Source organism: Garra rufa, chromosome 10 (genome assembly GCF_049309525.1).
Source record: "Garra rufa chromosome 10, GarRuf1.0, whole genome shotgun sequence".
Classification (NCBI taxonomy): Eukaryota; Metazoa; Chordata; class Actinopteri; order Cypriniformes; family Cyprinidae; genus Garra; species Garra rufa.
In genome coordinates, this window is record NC_133370.1 from 3,815,820 (window position 1) to 3,837,355 (window position 21,536).

Genomic DNA, 21,536 nt, shown 5'->3' on the forward strand with positions numbered 1-21,536 from the left:
TGCTTATATAGTCTAGACACCTAAAATCATTGTAAAGTTTCATGTGCCTTTTTTTTATTTTGCATACACACGAATCACTAAAACTTAAACTAAAAACTAAAAATAAATAAATACTATATAGACATTAAAACTAATAATATAAAATAAAATGATTAAAATTATATTAAATTAATGTTAAAGTAAAACAAGAATAAAAATACATGACACATAAAAATACAAAATACAATGACTAAAACTTTACTTTTAAACTTTTATTGAAAACTATATTAAATAGTTAATAATAAATTAAAACAATAAAAGTGAAAGAAAACACAAAAATATAAAAATAAATTACGTAAATTCAACACTAAATCTAAAAATAAATTGTATTAAAACTGTATTAAGTTATTAAATTAATAATAATAAAATCAATAAAAATGAAAGAAAAACATCAAATTACTAAGACTAACTAAAATCCAATTATAATAACTAAATATAAAAATAAATGCATTAAATTAAGATTATATTCAATTATTAAATTAACAAATTAAAACAATAAAAATGAAAGAAATCTACAACAAAATTATTAAATAAAGACTAATTAAAATTCAATTAAAAAACACTAAATGTATAAATAAATAAATTACATTAAAACTATATTAAATTATTTAATAATAAATAGATACAAAAATAAAGGAAAAACAACAGTTACTAACTAAAGACTAACACACATTCAAATAAAATCACTAAATATAAAAAAATAAATGTAAACTATATTAAATTATTAAATTAATTATAAAGAAAGAAAAAGAAATGAAAGAAAAACAACAAATTTACTCAAACTAACTAAAAGTACATTAAAATCACTAAATACAGAAATTAAATTAACAATATATGAAATTATTAAATTAATAATAAATTCGAAACAATATGAAAAATAAAAGAACACAATGACCATTTTAACTCAAATTCAGTTAAAAATCACTAAATATAAAATAATCAAAACTGCATTAAATTAATAAATTAAAACAATAAAAATGAAAGAAAAACAACAAAATTACTAAAACTAACTAAAAGTACATTAAAATCACTAAATACAGAAATTAAATTAACAATATATGAAATTATTAAATTAATAATAAATTCGAAACAATATGAAAAATAAAAGAACACAATGACCATTTTAACTCAAATTCAGTTAAAAATCACTAAATATAAAATAATCAAAACTGCATTAAATTAATAAATTAAAACAATAAAAATGAAAGAAAAACAACAAAATTACTAAAACTGTAAATAAAATTGCATTCAAAACAAAATCTAAAAATAAATTCTAAAAAAAATCCTTTATTTGTTATTCCTTTAAAAACAGTAGCTTATTATATTTACAGTAACATCTTTGTATTATTTAGTCCGTTCCATTTTGCTGTTTTGTCTTACCCATTTATAAATGAAATGGCCGTCCCTCATTGCTAACGCTGCCGTTTTCCTCCGTGTGTCTCCGCAGGTTGTTGGAACAGGAGCTAGGCCTGTGCTGAGCTTAGTTCGTCAGCATTTTAAATATGGGTAAATAAAAAAAAAGAACAAACATGGATGCCCGTTTACCACTGTTACAACTGAAGCACCATGGTGTGAGAGCAACAGGAGAGAATCAAACCAATCACAGGAGGGAGTAAAGCTGGACAGGGACGAAAGAGAAACGTGTGAGTGGCGGACGACATCCACCATTCGTTGACGACGGGGAGGAGAGCTGGGAGACGCAGTGTTAGGAGGAGACCAAACACGAGATCTTCGATCCGCAACTCCGCAACGTGGAGGAGGAGGCTCCTGGAGCGCAAGGGGGCCCTTCCCTTCCTCCTCTCTCTCTCACTCTCTCTCTCTCTCTCTCTCTCTCTCTCGCCGGGCTGCCGACGTCAGCCTCAGGCCTCGCCCTGCCAACAGAGACGGAGCCAAGATGAAGTTCTCTTAAAACTACCTGCAAAAACCACGCTTGCTCTGTCGTCTCCACGAGCTGAGAGAGGGGGGTGACGTTATTTCAAGTAATTAATAAACGCTTTTCAAGCAGCTGATTTTTTCGGGAAAATCCAGTTCCCCTCAAAGTTGACATCTGACATTCAGGTTCTACCACCGCACATCTTTTGAGAGGACGGACGCCTGCGGCTAGAGTTCTCGCGCTTTGTTTCGTTCGCTCGCTCACTCGCCTCGGAGCGCCTCGCGTCTCCGGCCGAGGTGCTAGGACACTCTGAAGGACGATTCAACTTTGAGGAACGTTTTCCGCCTGAGAGGTGCCGTATCGAACGGAGGGCCCGTCACATCTCGTCCGCTCTCCGCTTTGGGGTAGAAATGGCTTTGGGATGTTTCTTTTTTCCTTTTAAATGTTTTGTCCCTCTGCCGAGGGGGGGCGACAGATCTATCCTTTCTTATTTTCCTCTGTTTTAAAATGGTTTTTGTTCAACTAGAATAAAAGCAGTCAAGTAGAAACGCTTGCTTGATTTAGATGTGGCTTCGAAATCAATCCAAACCAGTAGGATTTGTGGGACACCAATGTCAGATGAAACCGGCAAACTCCTCCCACTGCAATATTTTGTCCAATCAGGTGAAACCTACTCAGTTGAATCTCTTCGATTTGATAGGAGACTGTAGACACCTCCCACTGCTACATTTTGTCCAATCAGGTGAAACCTGCTCATCAGAATCTCTTCGATTTGATAGGAGACAGTAGACACCTCCCACTGCTATATTTTGTCCAATCAGGCGAAACCTGCTCATCTGAATCTTTTTGATTTGATAGGAGACAGTAGACACCTCCCACTGCTATATTTTGTCCAATTAGGCGAAACCTGCTCATCTGAATCTTTTTGATTTGATAGGAGAGAGTAGACCCCTCCCACTGCTATATTTTATCCAATCAGATGAAACTCGCTCAATTGAATCTCTTCAATTTGATAAGAGACAGTAGACCCCTCCCACTGCTATGTTTTATCCAATCAGGTGAAACCTGCTTATTGATAGGAGACAGTAGACACCTCCCACTGCTATATTTTGTCCAATCAGGCGAAACCTGCTCATCTGAATCTTTTCGATTTGATAGGAGACAGTAGACCCCTCCCACTGCTATATTTTATCCAATCAGGTGAAACCTTCTCATCTGATTCTCTTGGATTTGATAAGAGACCGTAGACCCCACCCACTGCTATATTCTGTCCAATCAGGTGAAACCTACTCAGTTGAATCTCTTTGATTTGATGAGCGTCAGTAGACCCCTCCCACTGCTGTTCTGTCCAATCAGGTGAAACCTACTCAGTTGAATCTCTTCAATTTGATAGGAGACGGTAGACCCCTCCCACTGCTATATTCTGTCCAATCAGGACGCAGTCACGATATCGTTGTGCCCGAATGGCTTTAGTGAAAGCAGAAGGAGATGGACGCACCTATGCGAAGCACAGACAGGTGAGATTCTCGCTGTTTTTGTGTCTAAAGAGGCTTGTCTTGCGCTTTTGCGCATCCTAGTGAGAGCGTGCGGTTTTCGGCCGCAGACAGGTGTGAATGTGTGTGTTTGTGTGTGTTTCCAGAATGTCCTCCTTCATTATTATTTGTGCTGTGATAGATTGTAGTTTTGCTTTTCCTCCCCCATTCTAGTTGCTTTTTTCCCCCCTAGCTCATATATTTTTATTTGTGTGGAAATTGCTGGAGTTTATTCGGTTTCGACGGACCCATTCAGAGTTTTACGGCAGCTTTTAACATCTGTTTCTGACCGACGCCAGTCGCCTCAAGTTTGTACTTTTACTTTGGAGTGTTTATACCTTGCTGTTACTCCATATTCGCAAGCCTTTTGACTGTTTAATATTACCTAAATACCACCATTTGGATTTTATAGCATCGAGCACAGATTCCTTTTAAGTTTGTTTCTTCTTTTCCCACAAGACAATCATGACTTTTTCCATGTTAACCTCTTAACTCATAGTTTAGTTTGAGTTTAGTCACAATTCATCCTTCGAGTGTAAATATCAGTGCTCAGATTTGATACCACATCAGCCAAATTGTTGCCAATGACAATGAGACGCTAACATCCACAAGGCCAAGGTTTATCCACAGCGATTCATTCTGGTCGTTATCGAGTGCGAAGAGACTAGGAAACGCTGCTTGCATCAAATTGGACTGAACTGAAATGTACGATGCGTTTATATGCTTTAACTCGCAATGAAGAGGGACATTGGAAAAAACATCAGGATATGAAGAATAATTCAGGATTTTGTTTTGTGGAAGACATTTTCACCCCCACAATATGTACTTCTTGTAACGTTATGAATAAATGTTGCTTTCTTTCACCCAATGCTGTTCTCGTTTCTTCATTGTCTTATGTGTGATTTGTAATGAAACTGGAATTTTTTTTAATTTATTTTTTTACCAGAATTGCAAGATTAAAAACTCATGATACATATCACAGTTGTGATTTTTTTCCTCTGGATTCTGATTTATACACTGCCAGTCAAAAGGTTTTGAACAGATTTTTTGTTTTTAAAGAAGTCTGTTCTGATCCAAAGTACATAAAAAAATAGTAAAATTTTGATATATTTTTACTATTTAAAACAACTGATTTCTATTCGAATATATTAAAAAATTTAATTTATTTCTGGTTTCAAAGCTGAATTTTTTGCATCATTACACAGTCTTCAGTGTCACATGATCCTTCAGAAATTGTTCTAATATTCAGATTTTTTGCTAAAAAAAATTCTTTTGATGAATCAGAAGAACAGCGTTTATCTGAAATAGATATCTTTTGTGACCTTATAAGTGTCTTTATCATCACTTTTGATCAATTTAAAGCATCCTTGTGAAGTAAAAGTATTAATTTATATATTTTAAAAAAAAGTATATATACTGACATGTTACAAAAGCTTTTAATTTCAGATAAATGGTGATTTTTTTTTTTTTTTTCTTGAGCAGCAAATCGTATTAGAATGATATCTGATGGATCATGTGACACTGAAGACTGGAGTAATGATGCTGAAAATTCAGCTTTGATCACAGGAATATATTACATTTCTAAATGCATTCAAATAGAAAACAGCTATTTTAAATAGTAAAAACATTTCAAATTTTTACTGTACTTTGGATCAAATAAATGCAGGCTTGATGAGCAGAAGAGACTTCTTTAAAAAAAAAAAAAACATTTAACTGTTCAAAACTTTTGACTGGTAGTGTGTAAATCAGAATCCAGACTAAAATAAGGCACAAAAAAAGGTAATTGTTTTTTTTTTCTCCACAGTTCTTAGTTTCTATCTTGCCAGAATTGCAAGGAAAGGAGTCTGAATTGTGAGATAAAAAGTCGCAATTAGCTACTTTTATTTATAAGCTTTCGTTGCATTTTGAACCTGTTGTATCCTAAATTCTATTAAGGATGCACACTTCTTGTTTTTACTTTCTTTTTCACAACCTGATTTGTCTCTCAATTTAGTTGAAGTGAAAATGAGTAAGAACCGCAGAATATACAATACATGCTTTAAACTTTTTTTTCCCCAAAGTAACATTATTTGTATTAATTGAAGTAACTCCCGGCTGTAATGTGTGACCCTCTGTAGTAATAGAGCAAGTCCGATGTGGTGTTTTCATTAATCACACAAAAAACCTACACTGCTATATATTTATTTAGCTTTTTTGTAAGTTCACACAAGGTCAGACTAAATTATTGAGTTTTGAAAATGAATTTGACTTTACTAACATGCTCTTAATCCAATTAAAGTTCCATTTTTATTTTTTTATCTTTTTTTATCATATTAGTGTTACACCAAATTAAAGTTCCATTTTAATGTTATTTTATTTTTGTTTAGTTTTTTATTTAGTTTTTTTTTATTGTATTGTTTTTTTTTTAATTTTCAGTTTTGTATTTATTTTATTTTTTTAGTTTTCTTATTATTTTAGCATTTTACTTGGTGTTACAGCAAATTAAAGTTCCATTTTAATTTGTTGTAATTTATTTTTTATTTATTTTATTTTTTTCTTGCATGTATTTTCTTTTAGTTTTCTTTTAATTATTTGTATTTTATTTTGTTTGTTTTTTTATATTACTTTGTGTTACACGAAATTAAAGTTCCATTTTAATTTGTTGTCATTTTTTTATTTATTTTGTTTTATTTTTTCTTTTATTTATTTGTATTTTATTTTGTTTTATTTTTTATATTACACAAAATTAAAGTTCCATTTTTATTTTTATTTATTATTTTATTTTATTTTTTTATCATATTGGTGTTACACCAAATAAAATTTCCATTTTAATTTAATTTTTGTTTAGTTTTTTATTTAATATATTTCTTTTTTATTGTATTGTTTTTTTTTTTCATTTTTGTATTTTATTTTATTTTTAGTTTGTTTTCTTCTTATTATTTTATCATTTTACTTGGTGTTGCACCAAATTTAAGTTCCATTTTAATTTGTTGTCATTTATTTTTATTTATTTATTTTTTCTTGTATGTATTTTCTTTTTCTTTTTTCTTTTATTTATTTGTATTTTTTTATATTACCTTGTGCTACACAAAATTAAAGTTCCATGTTTATTTTTATTTATTATTTTATAACTTTTTTTATTTTATTTTTATTATTTTTTATCATTTTATTTTAGCAATTTATTTATTTTTAAATGATTGTCCTTCATATATAAATAGTGTTTCAAAGAACATGGCTTATTTTCAGAAAACACTATTACTGTTAGAGTCCAAAAAACATAACACCATTGTTATACTGCACTATGTAAGTGAGGAAGGTTCGTGGTGTCTCATTAGGGTTACATCAGCACAAATGTCGGTATGATTAACTAATGTTCACTCTCTAATCACTAGAGGGCGAGCGACGCCGCAATGATCCTGCAGTTCCGTTTCTGTCCGCTAAACGGCGCGCGCGAGTCTCTTCAAAAAGCCGCCAGCGGCAGCGCTCGAGCACAGAGCGGCGGGAGGCGCGGGCTCGGGACATCAAAGCCAAACTGGTTACAAAGTAACAGTCGCGGCGCGTCATCAAAGTCGCTGCGGGAAACATCAGAACGCGGAGTGTAACAGCCAGCGGGCTTTCCCGCGAGTCCTTGTGCCTGCTGAACTACGAGCAAAAGAGGAACTGACACGCGCCCGGTCATCACGTCCAGTTTCTGCGGCTGCTGCTGTTGCATTCGCCTGCTGCCATGCACATATATGCCGCGTTTGGCGTATAGAAACACGGATTACAGAGCACGCAGATCCTACAGGCTGGAAACAGTTGCTCCAGAACAGGAACAAGAGTTTGACATCCTGTGTGTTTACAACGACATGGGGTAAGAGTCCCTGCTCTCTATTAGGAGACTTTAACTCAGCTAAACTCAAGCTAGAACAACTCTTAAAAAGAGTTAGTTACTGCAGATATTTCAGATTAAAGACTTCCTGTTGCTAGTAGACAATCTGAAACTGATTATATTCCTCAAAATAAATAAATATTTATTTATGTAGGACAGTCCTACGTTGGGAAACTGGAGATAATCAATGCATATTTGTGTATGACATGCTAGAATGCATCTAAGTTACATTCTTTTATACAGTTGCTTATAAACGTATCATTATACATGCATTTTTTTTTTAAAGTGACGTGCAAAAACAATGCATGTATAATGATACGTTTTTTAAGCAACTTTATATATGCATGTAAACATGTAGAATTTAGAATGTTAAATTCATGAAAAAGCCACAAATAAAAATAATAATAAAAAATAATAATAATTTTGTAGTGAAGGGACAACCATAAACGCATGCTTTAAAATATGCATAAAATCAAAAAATAAATAAATAAAATGCTAAAATTAAATTAAAAATTAAATAAATCAAATCTGTAATTCAGAAAATCTCATTCATGCACTAAATTATTTGTATTTATCTTTTAATTAAATATTATTACATTTTATTTAATAAAAATGTATTTAATATTTAATAATTATTTATTAATTACTAAATATTAAGTAATAGTTATTTTGCTTAATTATTAAAAAACGTTAATTTTGTTTTAGTTCTAATTTTTATTGTTATTAATTGTTTAATTATTATTTTTTATTTTTGCAAAGTAAATATCGTATCGTACAATTGTGCAATTTTGTGTATGTCTCATTATTGATTATTAGTAACTAAAACTAAAGACATAAAAATGTTATTAATAAAATCCACAATAAATTAAATACATTTTAAAAAAGAAAACTTACTGATTATTTTAAGTAACATTTATCATTACTTCAAACTGATTTACTTAAAAATGAATAAAAAGTTTATAAATAAAATATTTTTTATAATTATTTATTAATTACTAAATATTAAGTAATAATTTAATTATTATAATTTTTGCATGATTTTTATTAGTTGTGGATGCTCAGGTTTTTGTTTCATGAGATGCTTTCGTGATCAAGACCATTAAAAGCATTCATTTTAAAAGTCTAAATTCTTAAGAAATTATAATGCTGCATTTATTAAATTTGAGAATGTTTGCATCCTTTAAATGTACATCCCTGACCTTGACCTAAATATGTCATTCATTTTCTCATTTTCAGTGTATATTTAAACAGTATCTGTTCGGATGGATGTGTTTGCTTACTATTTTTTCTTTCTTTTCTTTGCAATGTTAGAAAAAGACCCTCATCTATCCAGTAAGAATGTATCCGTTGCACAGAGAGAGGTAAGTCATGTTTTAATGTCTTTATTGGATCCTGAGACCCTCGACTGACGTGTTTTTTAAAGTAAATAAACAGAAGTTTAAGCTACATCTGATTAATTTATCCATTTTTAAGACTAACTAAATTGGTAACAACAATTTTGCAGAGTCTCCTGGCAGCCCATATTTTTAATTAATAAATTAAAATAAATGAAAACATTTAATTAATAAAAAAATTATGGCTATTTGACTTCACTGACATATTACTTGGTGTTACGCCAAATGAAAGATCTATTTTTATTTTATTTTTTGTTTATTATTTTATTATTATTTATTATTTTCTTTTGTTTTATTGTATTTTATTTATTTTTTTATATTTTATTTATTATTTTCTTTTATTTTTTCTTTTATTTTATATATATAATATTTATTTTATATATAATGTGTATTTCTAAAAAAAAAAAAAAGACCAACTTTTTATTTTTATTTTATTTATTTATTTAGCTTTTCTGGCTTTTGACTTTTTTAAAATAATACATTAAAATTAATTTATAAATGTAATTGGTACAAAAAAAATTCATTTGTAATTTTTTTTATTATTATTGAAATTAATTTTGTTGTATTGTATTTTATTTATTATATATTGTTGTATTATTTTTTTATTTTTTTAATAATGTGTGTATTTCTAAAAAAAAAAACGTCCACCTTTTTTATTAATAAATTTACAGAATTAAGCCCATATTTTTAATTAATAAATTAAATTAAAAATGTAAATTTATATTTAAATTGAAATAATAAAAAAAATAAAAAAATAAATATTATTTTTCATTATTATTGTTATAAATTGTTTAATTATTATTTTGCGGTGTTGCAAAGTAAATATCATATAAGTTAATTTTAACATCATATAAACTTAAAATTCATGCAAATTTGTGTATGTCTCATTATTCATTATAAGTAAATAAAACTAAATTCATAATTTTAATTACGTTACTAATAAAATCCACATAACAAGCTAATTATTTTAAGTATTTTTACAGAATTAGTAGCCCATTTGTTTAATTAATAAAAATAAAATAAAAAATTCAATGTAATTAATAAAAATAATACATTTTAATTTTTTATTATTTTAAATTTTTATTGTTATTAGTTGTTTAATTATTATTTTTCAGTCTTGCAAAGTAAATACCGTATCGCACATTTGCACAATCGTACAATTTTGTGTATGTCTCATTATTCATTATTAGTAAACAAGTTTGTTACTAATAAAATCCACAATAAATTAAATACATTTAAAAAAGAAAACTTGATTATTTTAAGTAACATTTATCATTACTTTAAACTGATTTACTAAAATAACAAATAAAAATGAATTTAAAAATATATAAATAAATAAAACAATATAAACGTATTTAAAATGAACTAATAAAATTACAAAAAGAAAACAAAATTACTAAAACTTTAAAAAATATATATTAAAAAATAAAAACGAATTCAAGATATAGTAAAAACATAAATGCACTTCTGATGCACTTCAAACCAAGTCATCTTTATTTTTACAGCGTGTTATATAATACCAACTGTTGTAAAGCAGCACAGAGAAATGCACTTAAAAAAATCACTTTGTGAAATGGACAAAGCAACTGTTTTTCATAATATGACCCATTTATCCTGCTCTAAGCGGGACATATTATGCAGGAATTATAGCTGCATAGATAGACAAAGGCAGATTTCTTCATGCACTGTATTAATCTCTCAGAGAAATGACACCCAACGTGAAAAAAGGTTGTGGGATATTGTTTATGAAACAGCCAGTATTGTGGTTTTTTTCAGTTGCCATGACGACTGTAGAATATCGTATGTTCTGCGGCGTCTCAAGTGTCCATCTGAGTGTGCTGGATGCTTTATAGATGATCATAAAGCTGTTTTGACCTTCAGTAGGCCTGGAACGGGTTAAATGAGTAGAGTACTGCTGGTGCAGTTAATTAGTTCAGCGGCGGTAAGGTGTGCTGCTGTCAGGTCAGAACACGCTTGGCCTAATTTCTACATTCTAACTTACCGGATTGTCCTTCAAACGATCCCTCTATGTTTTAAAGACATAGTTCACCTAAAAAAATGCTGAAATCTTATCATCTTTAGGCCATCTGAGATGTAAATGAGTTTGTTTTTTCATTAGATTTGGAGAAATGTAGCATTGCATCACTTGCTCACCAATGGATGTGAATGGGTGCCGTCAGAATGAGAGTCCGAACGGCTGATAAAAACATGACAATAATCCACAAGTGAACCGCACCACTCCAGTCCATCAGTTAACATCTTGAGAAGACAAAAGCTGTGTGTTTATAAGAAACAAATCCATCGTTAAGACGTTTTTAACTAAAATATGAGTCCATAATTTGTAATAACACTTCCTCCAGTGAAAAAAAGTGATCTGGTTTGAATCAGGACAGAAATACAAGCCAAAACAGTGAAAAGCGTTTGATATAAATTATTATAGATTTTGTTATTATAGATTGTTTTCAGCATCATTACTCCAGCCTTTAGTGTCACACGATCTTTTAAAAAAATCATTCTAATATGTTGATTTGCAGTATTTATTTAATCAAAAATATTGTAAAAATGTGAAATATTATTATAATTTAAAATAGCTGTTGTCTATGTGAGTATCTGTTCAAATGTAATTTATTTCTGTGAACAAACCTGCATATTCAGCATCATTACTCCAATCTTCAGTGTCACATGATCTTTTAGAAATTATTCTAATATTCTGATTTGCAGTGTTTATTTAATCAAAAGTACTGTAAAAAATGTTAAATGTAGTTATAATGCAAAGTGAATTTTTTTTCTTTAGTTTCTTCATCAGGGCCCGTATCCCTAAAGAATTTTTGTGCAAAAAGTGTCTCCTAGCGGCCAAATTCTAAGAAAATTCTCAGAGTCATGACGTTTTCTTAGAATTTCCCCTAAAAGTGACACGAAAATCCCAGTTAATATAAAAGCTATTCCTCAAGATTCCTAGCGCTTAAAAGGGCTCCTAAGGCGAGATATGCTAAGAGCAGGGAAGAGGACTTTTAGTGGCTTAGGAGTTCCCCTAAGCAGCTGCACAAAATGGCCATTTTCTGTTTGTAGGATATTTGTTAACAAGCCTTCATAAATAGACCAGCCAGCAATCACAGACATTGATAAAAGCTGAGCCGTGTTACCCTCGTTAAGACCACACTGAGTTGTAACGTTGCAATTTCTACTTCATTAAGGACAGCCCATCTTGTTTTCAATGGGGTCCATATGGGAGTGAAAATACAAAATATGCCAGCTAGGATATTAATATGAGCAAATAAGACACAAATCATTATTTGAACAGGGTGTAATGAGCTTAAGTTTTCACATATTTTAGATTCTAATGTTAGGCTATAACCCCTACAGCTTACTATTCATTTTCCAGATATTTTCTTGAATGTGAAATATTATTTACAATTACAGTCTGCATAAGATTAGAGTGTATAATTATGTTTATTGATTTGAGGGTACATCCTTTGCTCATTATCACCAAAAGTTCATTTTCATCAAACTTGTAGGATCAACCAATCACAGCTTTTGAAATGATGACTCATACCTAGCAACGGGGTCAACCACACCTCTTCACTAAGATAGGATTTTCCATCCATTCCTTGCTCAGAGTTCACTGAAAATGTTCTGGAATCACTTCTAAGCTAAAACTCCTGGCAAGGAATTTTTAGGTTAAGTTAGGAGCTCTCTGAGAGGATTCTCAGAATCTTTAGGGATACGGGCCCAGATTTGGAGAAATGTAACATTGCATCACTTGCTCAACAATGGATGTGAATGGGTGCCGTCAGAATGAGAGTCTAAACAGTTGATAAAAACATCACAATAATCCACAAGTAATCCACACCACTCCAGTCCGTCAGTTAACATCTTGTGAAGCCAAAAGCTGTGTTTTTAAATAACAAATCCATCATTAAGATGTTAGTTTTTAACTTAAATATGAGTCCATAATTCCTAATAACACTTCCTCATGTGAAAAAAGTGGTATGGTTTGAATCAGGAGAGAAATATAAGCCAAAACAGAGTGGATTTTGTTATTATAGATTATTTTTGGCATCATTACTCCAGTTTTTAGTGTCACATGATCTTTTAAAAATCATTATAATATGTGAATTGGCTGTATTTATTTAATCAAAAATATTGTAAAAATGTGAAATATTATTATAATTTAAAATAGCTGTTGTCTATGAGAGTATCTGTTAAAATGTAATTTATCTCTGTGAACAAACCTGAATTTTCAGCATCATTACTCCAGTCTTCAGTGTCACATTCCTTTAGAAATCATTATAACATGCTAATTTGCAGTGTTTATTTAATCAAAAGTACTTTAAAAAATGTTATATATTCTTTGAGTCCATAATTTTTATCTTTCAATTGCTTCATCAGATTTGGAGAAATGTAGCTTTGCATCACTCGCTCACCAATAGATGTAAATGGGTGCCGTCAGAATGAGAGTCCAAACAGCTGATTAAAAACATCACAATAATCCACAAATTATGCACACCACTCCAGTCCGTCAATTAACATCTTGTGAAACCAAAAGCTGTGTGTTTATAAGAAACAAATCCATCGTTAAGATGTTTTTAACTAAAGTCCATAATTCATAATAACACTTCCTCCAGTGAAAAAAGGTGATCTGGTTTGAATCAGGAGAGAAATATAAGCCAAAACAGAGTGGATTTTGATGTGAGAGACAACAGGAGATGGACTTTTTCAATTAAGGAAGCGTTATTATAGATTATGGACTCATATTTTTGGCCAAAAATGATGGTTTAACCCTCAAAGACCGAGACCACAAAACTGGTCATAAGGGTAAATTTTTTTGAATCTGAAAGCCGAATAAATAAGCTTTGTTTATAAGAAACAAATCCATCATTAAGATGTTTTTAACCAAAATATGAGTCCATAATTCATAATACTGCTTCCTCCAGTGAAAAAGTTTAAATCAAGAGAGAAATCTACACAGATCAAACACTGTTTGCTATTTTGATGTGAGAGACTACAGGAGATAGACTTTTTCAATGAAGAAAGTGTTATTATAGATTATGTACTCATATTTTTGGCCAAAAATGATGGTTTCTTACAAAGATGTTTCTTACAAACATGCAAACTGGATTTGTGTGGATTATTGTGATGTTTTTATCAGCTGTTTGGACTCTCATTCTGACGGCACCCATTCACTGCAGAGGATCCATTGGTGAGCAACTGATGTAATGCTACATTTCTCCAAACCTGATGAAGAAACAAACTCATCTACATCTTGGAAGACTTTTTTTAAGTTTATTATAATTTTTAATAAACTATTCTTTTAGTTTTCAAGAAATGAAATCATATCTCCATCTTAGGTGAGCACAGGGAAAGATTTTTTAAGTGCTACATGTTGATTTAGTGTCTTTCTGTACATCCCACATATGGAATAAAAATGCAGCATGAAGTTAATTTCTTGCTAACAATTCTTAGTAATTGCCTCATTATATAAACGAATCTGGAAAAAGGCAATTAGAGCTGAAATGCAAATGGACAGCTTGAGGCTTCAGCAATCTCTAAACACACACTCACACACTCCAGTGTAGAATATAACAGTGAACAGCTAATGGTCTTCTGGCCGTCGGATGTGTGTTTATGCGGTACAGAGGTTACTTCTGGTTAACACACATTTTTTTTTGTTTTTTTTGTTTTTTTTCTAAGTTGCATTAAGAACCCATTTTATTGTCATTATGTGATGCGTTTCTAGGTGAATCAGAATATTTAATGTTTCTATTAATCAGGAATCCATGTAATGACGTAAAGTGTGTCTATACAGTGTGGCAACATTTTGAATGTTTTTATAGCTTCTTCTGCTCACCAAGGCTGCATTTATTTGGTCAAAATTACAGTAAAATATATTAAGCATTTACAATTACTTTTTTCCTTGTGAATATATGCTAAAATGTAATTTATTTCTGCGATCAAACCTGAATTTTTAGCATCATACTCCAGTCTTTAGTGTCACGTGATTATTTAAAAATCATTCTAATATGTTAATTTACTGTATTTATTTAATCAAAAATGTTGTAAAAATGTAAAATATTATTATCATTTAAAATAGCTGTTGTCTAGGTGAATATATGCTAAAATATAATTTATTTCTGTGATCAAAGCTGAATTTTCAGCATCACTTCTGCAGTATTTACTGTCACATCATCTTTTAGTAATCATTCAAATATGCTAATTTGCAGTATTTATTTAATCAAAAATATCGTAAAAATGTGAAATATTATTATATTTTAAAATAGCTGTTGTCTATGTGAATATGCCCTAAAATGTAATTTATTTCTGTGATCAAAGCTGCATTTTCAGCAGCATTACTCCAGTCTTCAGTGTATCATGAATCATGATCCTTTAGAAATCATTCTAATATGCTAATTTGCTGTATTTATTTGAATAAAAATACTGTAAAAATGTGAAATATTATTATAATTTGAAATAGCTGTTCTCTATGTGAATATGCCTTAAAATGTAATTTATTTCTGTGATCAAAGCTGAATTTTCAGAATCATTACTCGTCTTCAGTGTCACATGATCCTTTAGAAATTCTTCTAATATGCTAATTTGCTGTATTTATTTAATCAAAAATATTGTAAAAATGTGAAATATTATTATAATTTAAAATACCTGTTGTCTATGTGAATATGCCCTAAAATGTAATTTATTTCTGTGATCAAAGCTGCATTTTTAGCATCATTACTCCAGTCTTCAGAAATCATTCTAATATGCGGATTTGCTGCTCTAAAAACATTTCTGATATTTATCAATGTTGAAAACAGTTGTGCTGCCCAGTATTTTTGTGGAAACTGTAATACATTTTATTTTTTTTATGAATGTCTTTATTGTCAAAAATATAGTACACAGAAGTGTGTATGAAACTGTCTGTTTTGTCTGCAGCACATTTGTTGAAGCATTGCAAAGCACATTGACAGATTGCAAATGAAGGTTTGAGATGCGTGTGGTGGCTTTGTTGTTTGGTTGAGGTTGATCTGGCGTTCTGTGCGGTTGGTTTCCCGCTGAAAGTCATTAACTGCGGTCGATGTCTGGCGCTGGATAGTTTACAGGCCCTCGGCTCGTTACTGGGCTCCTCGCAATCAGCTCAGGGTGAGTAATTGACAGATGAAGGAGCAGCGCTGATCGCAGCGGCCCGTCAGGGGGATCAGTGACGAGCGAAGCCAGGAGTCTTACCCCATGGAATTCTGGGAATTCAGGCCAGGCTATAAGAAGCGAGGTGGCGTCCGTAAGACCAGGACGAGGAAAGTGATCTCAACACCTTGGCTGGCATAATCCAGCGGCTGATTGGAGTGTGTGTGTGTGTGTGTGTGTGTGTGTGTGTGTGTGTGTGTGTGTGTGTGTGTGTGTGTGTGTGTGTGTGTGTGTGCTTTAGTGCAGAAGCAATAGAGAGATACTACAGTCATGTAGCTAAAAAGCATCAGCATATGTGTTTAATATTTATGAATTTGCTCTGAAATGCAAATATATATGAATATAGCAGATGCTTTTATGCAAAGCAACTTATAAAATAGGAACAAAAGCAATTTGTCAAAGAGCAACACTATTCATAATATACAATGCCAGGTTTAATAAATAAATAGATTATGCATTTTTAAATGGGTATCAAAACTTGATATTTTTATTATAATTAAATATATTTTAAGGATAAAAATAGACATTAACATTTACCTTACCTTCTTTACTATAATTAGAATTTTTGATTTAAATTTTTTCAATTGAAACTTTTCCAGTTTAAATATAATTCGAATTTTTGAATTTTAATTTTTGAATTAAAACTTTTCCCATTTCAATGTCATTTGAATTTTTCAGTTGAAACTTTTCCAGTTTAAATATAATTTTTGAATTTAATTTTTAAATGGAAACTTCTGCAATATTTTTTATTGCAGGTTTTAAACTTCTCCAATTTAAATGTAATGTGAATTTGTGAATTTAAACTTTTTCAATTTAAATGTAATTTGAGTTTTTGAATCGAATTATGAAACTAAAACTTTTCCAATTTAAATGTAATTTGAGTTTAATTTTTGAATTGAAACTTTTCCTATTTAAATGTAATTTGAGTTTTTTAATCAAAACCTTTCCAGGTAAAATATAATTGGAATTCTTTAATTGAATTTCTAAAATGGAACTTCTCCAATTTAAATATAATTGGAATTTTTAAATGGAAACTTTTCCAGTTTAAATATAATTAGAATTTTTGAATTGAATTTTTAAATTGAGACTTCTCCAATTTAAATGTAATGTTAATTTTTGGATTGACCCTTTTCCAGTTTAAATATGATTTGAAATTTTGAATTATAACTTCTCCAATATAAATGTAATTTGAAATTTGAAATTAATTTTTTTTAATTGAAACTTTTTCTAGTTTAAATATAATTACAAATATATGTATGTATAGTTTGGGGTCAGTAATAATATTGAAATAAATACTTTTATTAAGCAAGGATACATTCAACTGATCAAAAGTGACAGTAAAGACATTTATAATGTAACAAAAGATTTCTATTTCAATTTTTTTTTTCTGCAAAATAAAATCACAGTTTTCACAAAAATATTGCGCACCACAACTGTTTTCAACATTGATGATAATCAGAATTGTTCCTTGAGCAGCAAATCAACATATTAGAATGATTTCTGAAGGATCATGTCACACTAAAGACTGACGTAATGATGCTGAAAATTCAGGTTTGATCACAGAAATAAATTACATGTTAACAGATATTCACATAGAAAATGGCTATTTTAAACTGTAATAATGTTTCAGAATTTTCACTGCTTTTACTGTATTTTTAATTAAATAAATGCAGCCTTGGTGAGCAGAAGAGACTTCTCTCAAAAACATAAAAAAAACGTTTGAATAGTGTATATATTTAATTTTAAAATTCATACAGTTAAAAAAACATTATTTTTGTAAAATGAAATGGTTGAATATAGTTTGTCTAATAGCTGATGGTGATTTCACAGCTAGAGAGCCTAGTAAATGGCAAATTTGAAATGATGCATTCATTTTATAGCATTATTGCTTAAAAATCCCTCAAAGTATTTAAAAAGAGAAAATGTGCATGATTTATTCTCAAAACTGCTGGTGGATGTTGGTAGTGACATAGTAAATGTGCAGAATAATGCTTTTCTCAAAATAGCCAAATAGCCAGTTATATTGAATTTCATATATTTGATATTTTCCTTCATTCAAAGGCGGTGACGTGCAAAAGGTCTGTGAAAGACATGCTGGTCTGTGGGAGCTGGTGGTTTGAGTTTGGTGCTGAATGGAACGGTTGACGCTGACTTCATTTCTCACGTCTGCTCTCAGCGTGCATTTCATCTACAATCAGAAAAACACCATTCACCCATGACTCACTGGCTGTTTGCTAATGAATGACAAGCTGAAGGGAGAATAATGAAAGCTTTCCTCAAATGAGCTCCAAGACTGTTTCAACTTTTACTGTGGTCACAGTCACACAAACCTCAAACGCTGCTTTTAGACATTGTTCGGGTCAGTATTCATATTCTCTGGTGACTCAGTGGGCAAAAACGCCAGCAAATATTAGATTGATGAACCACGGACGCAAAGTCTCATAATGTGACCGACAGGATGGACGGTAATGGTAATATCCGTGTTCATTTCTGGAAAGGGCAAGATAGGAAGAGGATCATCTTTCCGCTCTTCCTGCTCATGATGTATTGCATTAAGATTATTTCATTTTACATTTCTGAAATCCAATCCTTCCAGATTCTTTTCCTTTTTGTTTAATAAAATGAACTGGTCAAGTATTCATCTACCAAAAAAAAAAAAAAAAAAAAAAAAATATATATATATATATATATATATATATATATATATATATATATATATATATATATATATATATATAGTATAGTATTTTCTGCTCTTCAAGGCTGCATTTATTTGATTAAAAATACAGAAAAAACAGTAATATTGTGAAATATTATTGCAATTTAAAATAGTGGTTTTCTATTTTAATATACTTTAAAATATAATTTATTCCTTTGATGCAAAGCTGAATTTTCAGCATCATTCCTCCAGTCAGAAATCTTTCTAATATGCTGATTTACTATCAATGTTGGAAACAGTTGTGCTGCTTAATATTTTTTTGGAATAAATGCAGTTCTTTTTAACTTTTTATTCATCAAAGAATCCTGAAAAAGGTTCCAAAGCTTCCAAAAAAATATTAAGCCACACAACTCTTTACAATATTGATAAAAAAATCAGTATATTAGAATGATTTCTGAAGGATCATGTGACACTGAAGACTGGAGTAATGATGCTGAAAATTCAGCTTTGATCACAGAAATAAATTCTATTTTAAAGTATATTAAAATAGAAAACCTCTATTTTAAATTGCAGTAATATTTCATTTTTATCTGTATTTTTAATCAAATAAACACAGCCTTGAGGAGCAGATACTAGTAAAACATTAAACATTATATCTGTTTACTGTGTGGTTTTGATATCTTTATTAGTATTTATATCAGTTTCAAAAACAGAAGGCATTATATAATTAAATATGCATGCATTTTGCATACATTTCCAGAACAGAAATCGAAATATTGAATAAACTTAGGTCTAAATATACTTCATTTTTAATTTCGTCTATTTAAGAGTTCAGGGTTATAATTTTTTTTAATGATGACCATATGTCCAGAAATTAAAAATGAAGCTGTCAGGAGTCCGAAATAGTTACTCTTAGACGTCCATCACACACAGTTTGACCGTAGCGTTTCAGCTGCCATGATGTGTTATGTACGCTATCGCTTCATTTCTGTGATGGTTTACGGCTCATTCCACTCTTGTTATTGTCATTTGTCCGTTACAGCACTGACTTCATTGAATTTCAGCTACAGGCTTTTAAAATGCTAAACTATGTGCTTTAGGCCTTTTATTAGGGATTCAATAACTAATTGAAGTCAAAGTTTAATTATTCAGTTAATTGTTGAAAATTATTATTATTATTATTATTATTATTATTATTATTATTATTATTATCAATATTTATATATATTGAAAGAAATTATAGAAATTTTATTTAGCAAAGATGCTTTAAACTGATCAAAAGTGTGATAAAGACATTATAATGTTTATTTTATTATTCATTTATAATGTTACCAAAGATTTCTATTTCAGATAAATGCTGTTCTTCTGAACTTTCTATTCATCAAAGAACCCTGAAAAAATTCTACTCAGCTGTTGTCAACATAATAAAATAAAATAAATGTATTTTGAGCAGCAAATCAGAATATTAGAATGATTTCTGAAGGATCATGTGACACTGAAGACTGCAGTAATGATGCTGAAAAATCAGCTTTGATCACAGGAATTAATTACTTTTTAAAAATATATATAAAATATAAAACAGTTATTTTTAAATAGTAAAAATATTTCAGAATTATACTGTTTTGCTGTACTTTGGATCAAATAAATGCAGGCTTGGTGAGCAAAAGAGTCGTAAACTTTTGACTGGTAGTGTATATCTTATGAAATTATTTAAGTAAATTATTTTTAAAAAATAGACCTAGATGGAATAGTGCGGAACCTGAAATATTTCCAATTTAATTTATGTCAGAACATTTTTTCATTTCACATTTATGAATTTTTGAGTCTTGGTGTATTTCCAGGTGTACATTTTAAATCCCAGATTTCTTAGTTTGCAATGTCAGTCTACAAAGCTAAGCTGAATTTAGCAGTTATTGTGTTGTTTTCCAAACAGATGCTCATGTTATGCGTGTTTGTGTGTGTCGTAGGGAACAGCCCATCTTCAGCACTCGAGCTCATGTGTTCCAGATCGATCCTGCCACTAAACGCAACTGGATCCCAGCCAGCAAACATGCCGTCACCGTCTCCTTCTTCTACGACGCCAACAGACACGCCTACCGCATCATCAGCGTGGGCGGGACCAAGGTGAGCAGCTTCTCCTCCCAGTTGAGCATCTTAGATATGGACATATTCACAAATAAACACTACTTTTCAAGCCTTAAAGGGGTCATCGGATGCCCATTTTCCACACGTTCATATGATTCTTTAGGGTCTTAATGAAAAGTCTCTAATATACTTTGGTTAAAAATTCTCAATAGTAGTGTAAAAAAAAACACCTTTTACCTTGTCAAAATCTGCTCTGCAAAATTTCATCTCATTTTAAGACATGGCCCCTTTAAATGCCACGAGCTCTGCTCGCCCCGCCCCTCTCTGGGATTATGTTTACCGCATTTAGCCACGTTTATCTGCAAACTTGCCAACAAGCACATTTATTAAGGCCATTTGCAAAGATGCATAAAAAACCCTTATACCCACTTCTGCTGTGGATGAAGCTGCAACATGAACAAGGATGCATATATAGATTGGGATTGGCGCTTTCCATTTAAAAACAAAAGTAACGTTATCCTCTGCATCTTCAGCGGCTCAGATGTCGGTAGTAAATGATGACTGCTATGTTCATTATTACATCCAACAACAGAACACCTCAATCGCTCAATCAGAGTCTTCCTCTGCACCTGAGTCACACAATGGCGAGTGCATTCGGACTGTTTCAACTCGGTGAGGGCGGGGCTAAGGTAAGACGCTCATGTCAATCAAATGTGTTTCGTCACAACGACAAGAAGCTGAGAATGAGCTGATTTTAAAAAGGGGATATTACTTTTAAAGATAAAATGATATGATTTTTATCATTGTAGGGTGGTTGTGCACACAAACTACCAACACACATTAATAATCAAACAACATCTAAAAGTTAGTTTTGCACCCGATGACCACTACTGTTTTTTCATGCACCTGTCAAATTTGAGATTTTGGG

The 21,536-nt window shown here is 30.8% G+C and overlaps 2 protein-coding genes across 2 annotated transcripts in view; both read left to right on the top strand.

The window, feature by feature from the left end:
- LOC141343817 (regulator of nonsense transcripts 1-like) overlaps positions 1 to 4,307 on the top strand; it is a 31,293-nt gene extending 26,986 nt beyond the window's left edge. The window contains exon 22 of the mRNA XM_073848475.1: positions 1,487 to 4,307. The gene's annotated coding sequence lies outside the window, so the exon portion shown is untranslated. The remainder of the gene's footprint in view (positions 1 to 1,486) is intronic.
- A 2,458-nt stretch (positions 4,308 to 6,765) lies between these two features.
- The window catches only part of LOC141343821 (homer protein homolog 3), a 38,418-nt gene continuing 23,647 nt past the window's right edge, over positions 6,766 to 21,536 (top strand). The window contains exons 1-3 of the mRNA XM_073848478.1: positions 6,766 to 7,276; positions 8,606 to 8,655; positions 20,491 to 20,647. Coding sequence (XP_073704579.1) covers positions 8,633 to 8,655; positions 20,491 to 20,647 — 180 coding nt within the window. The 5' untranslated portion in view covers positions 6,766 to 7,276; positions 8,606 to 8,632. The remainder of the gene's footprint in view (positions 7,277 to 8,605; positions 8,656 to 20,490; positions 20,648 to 21,536) is intronic.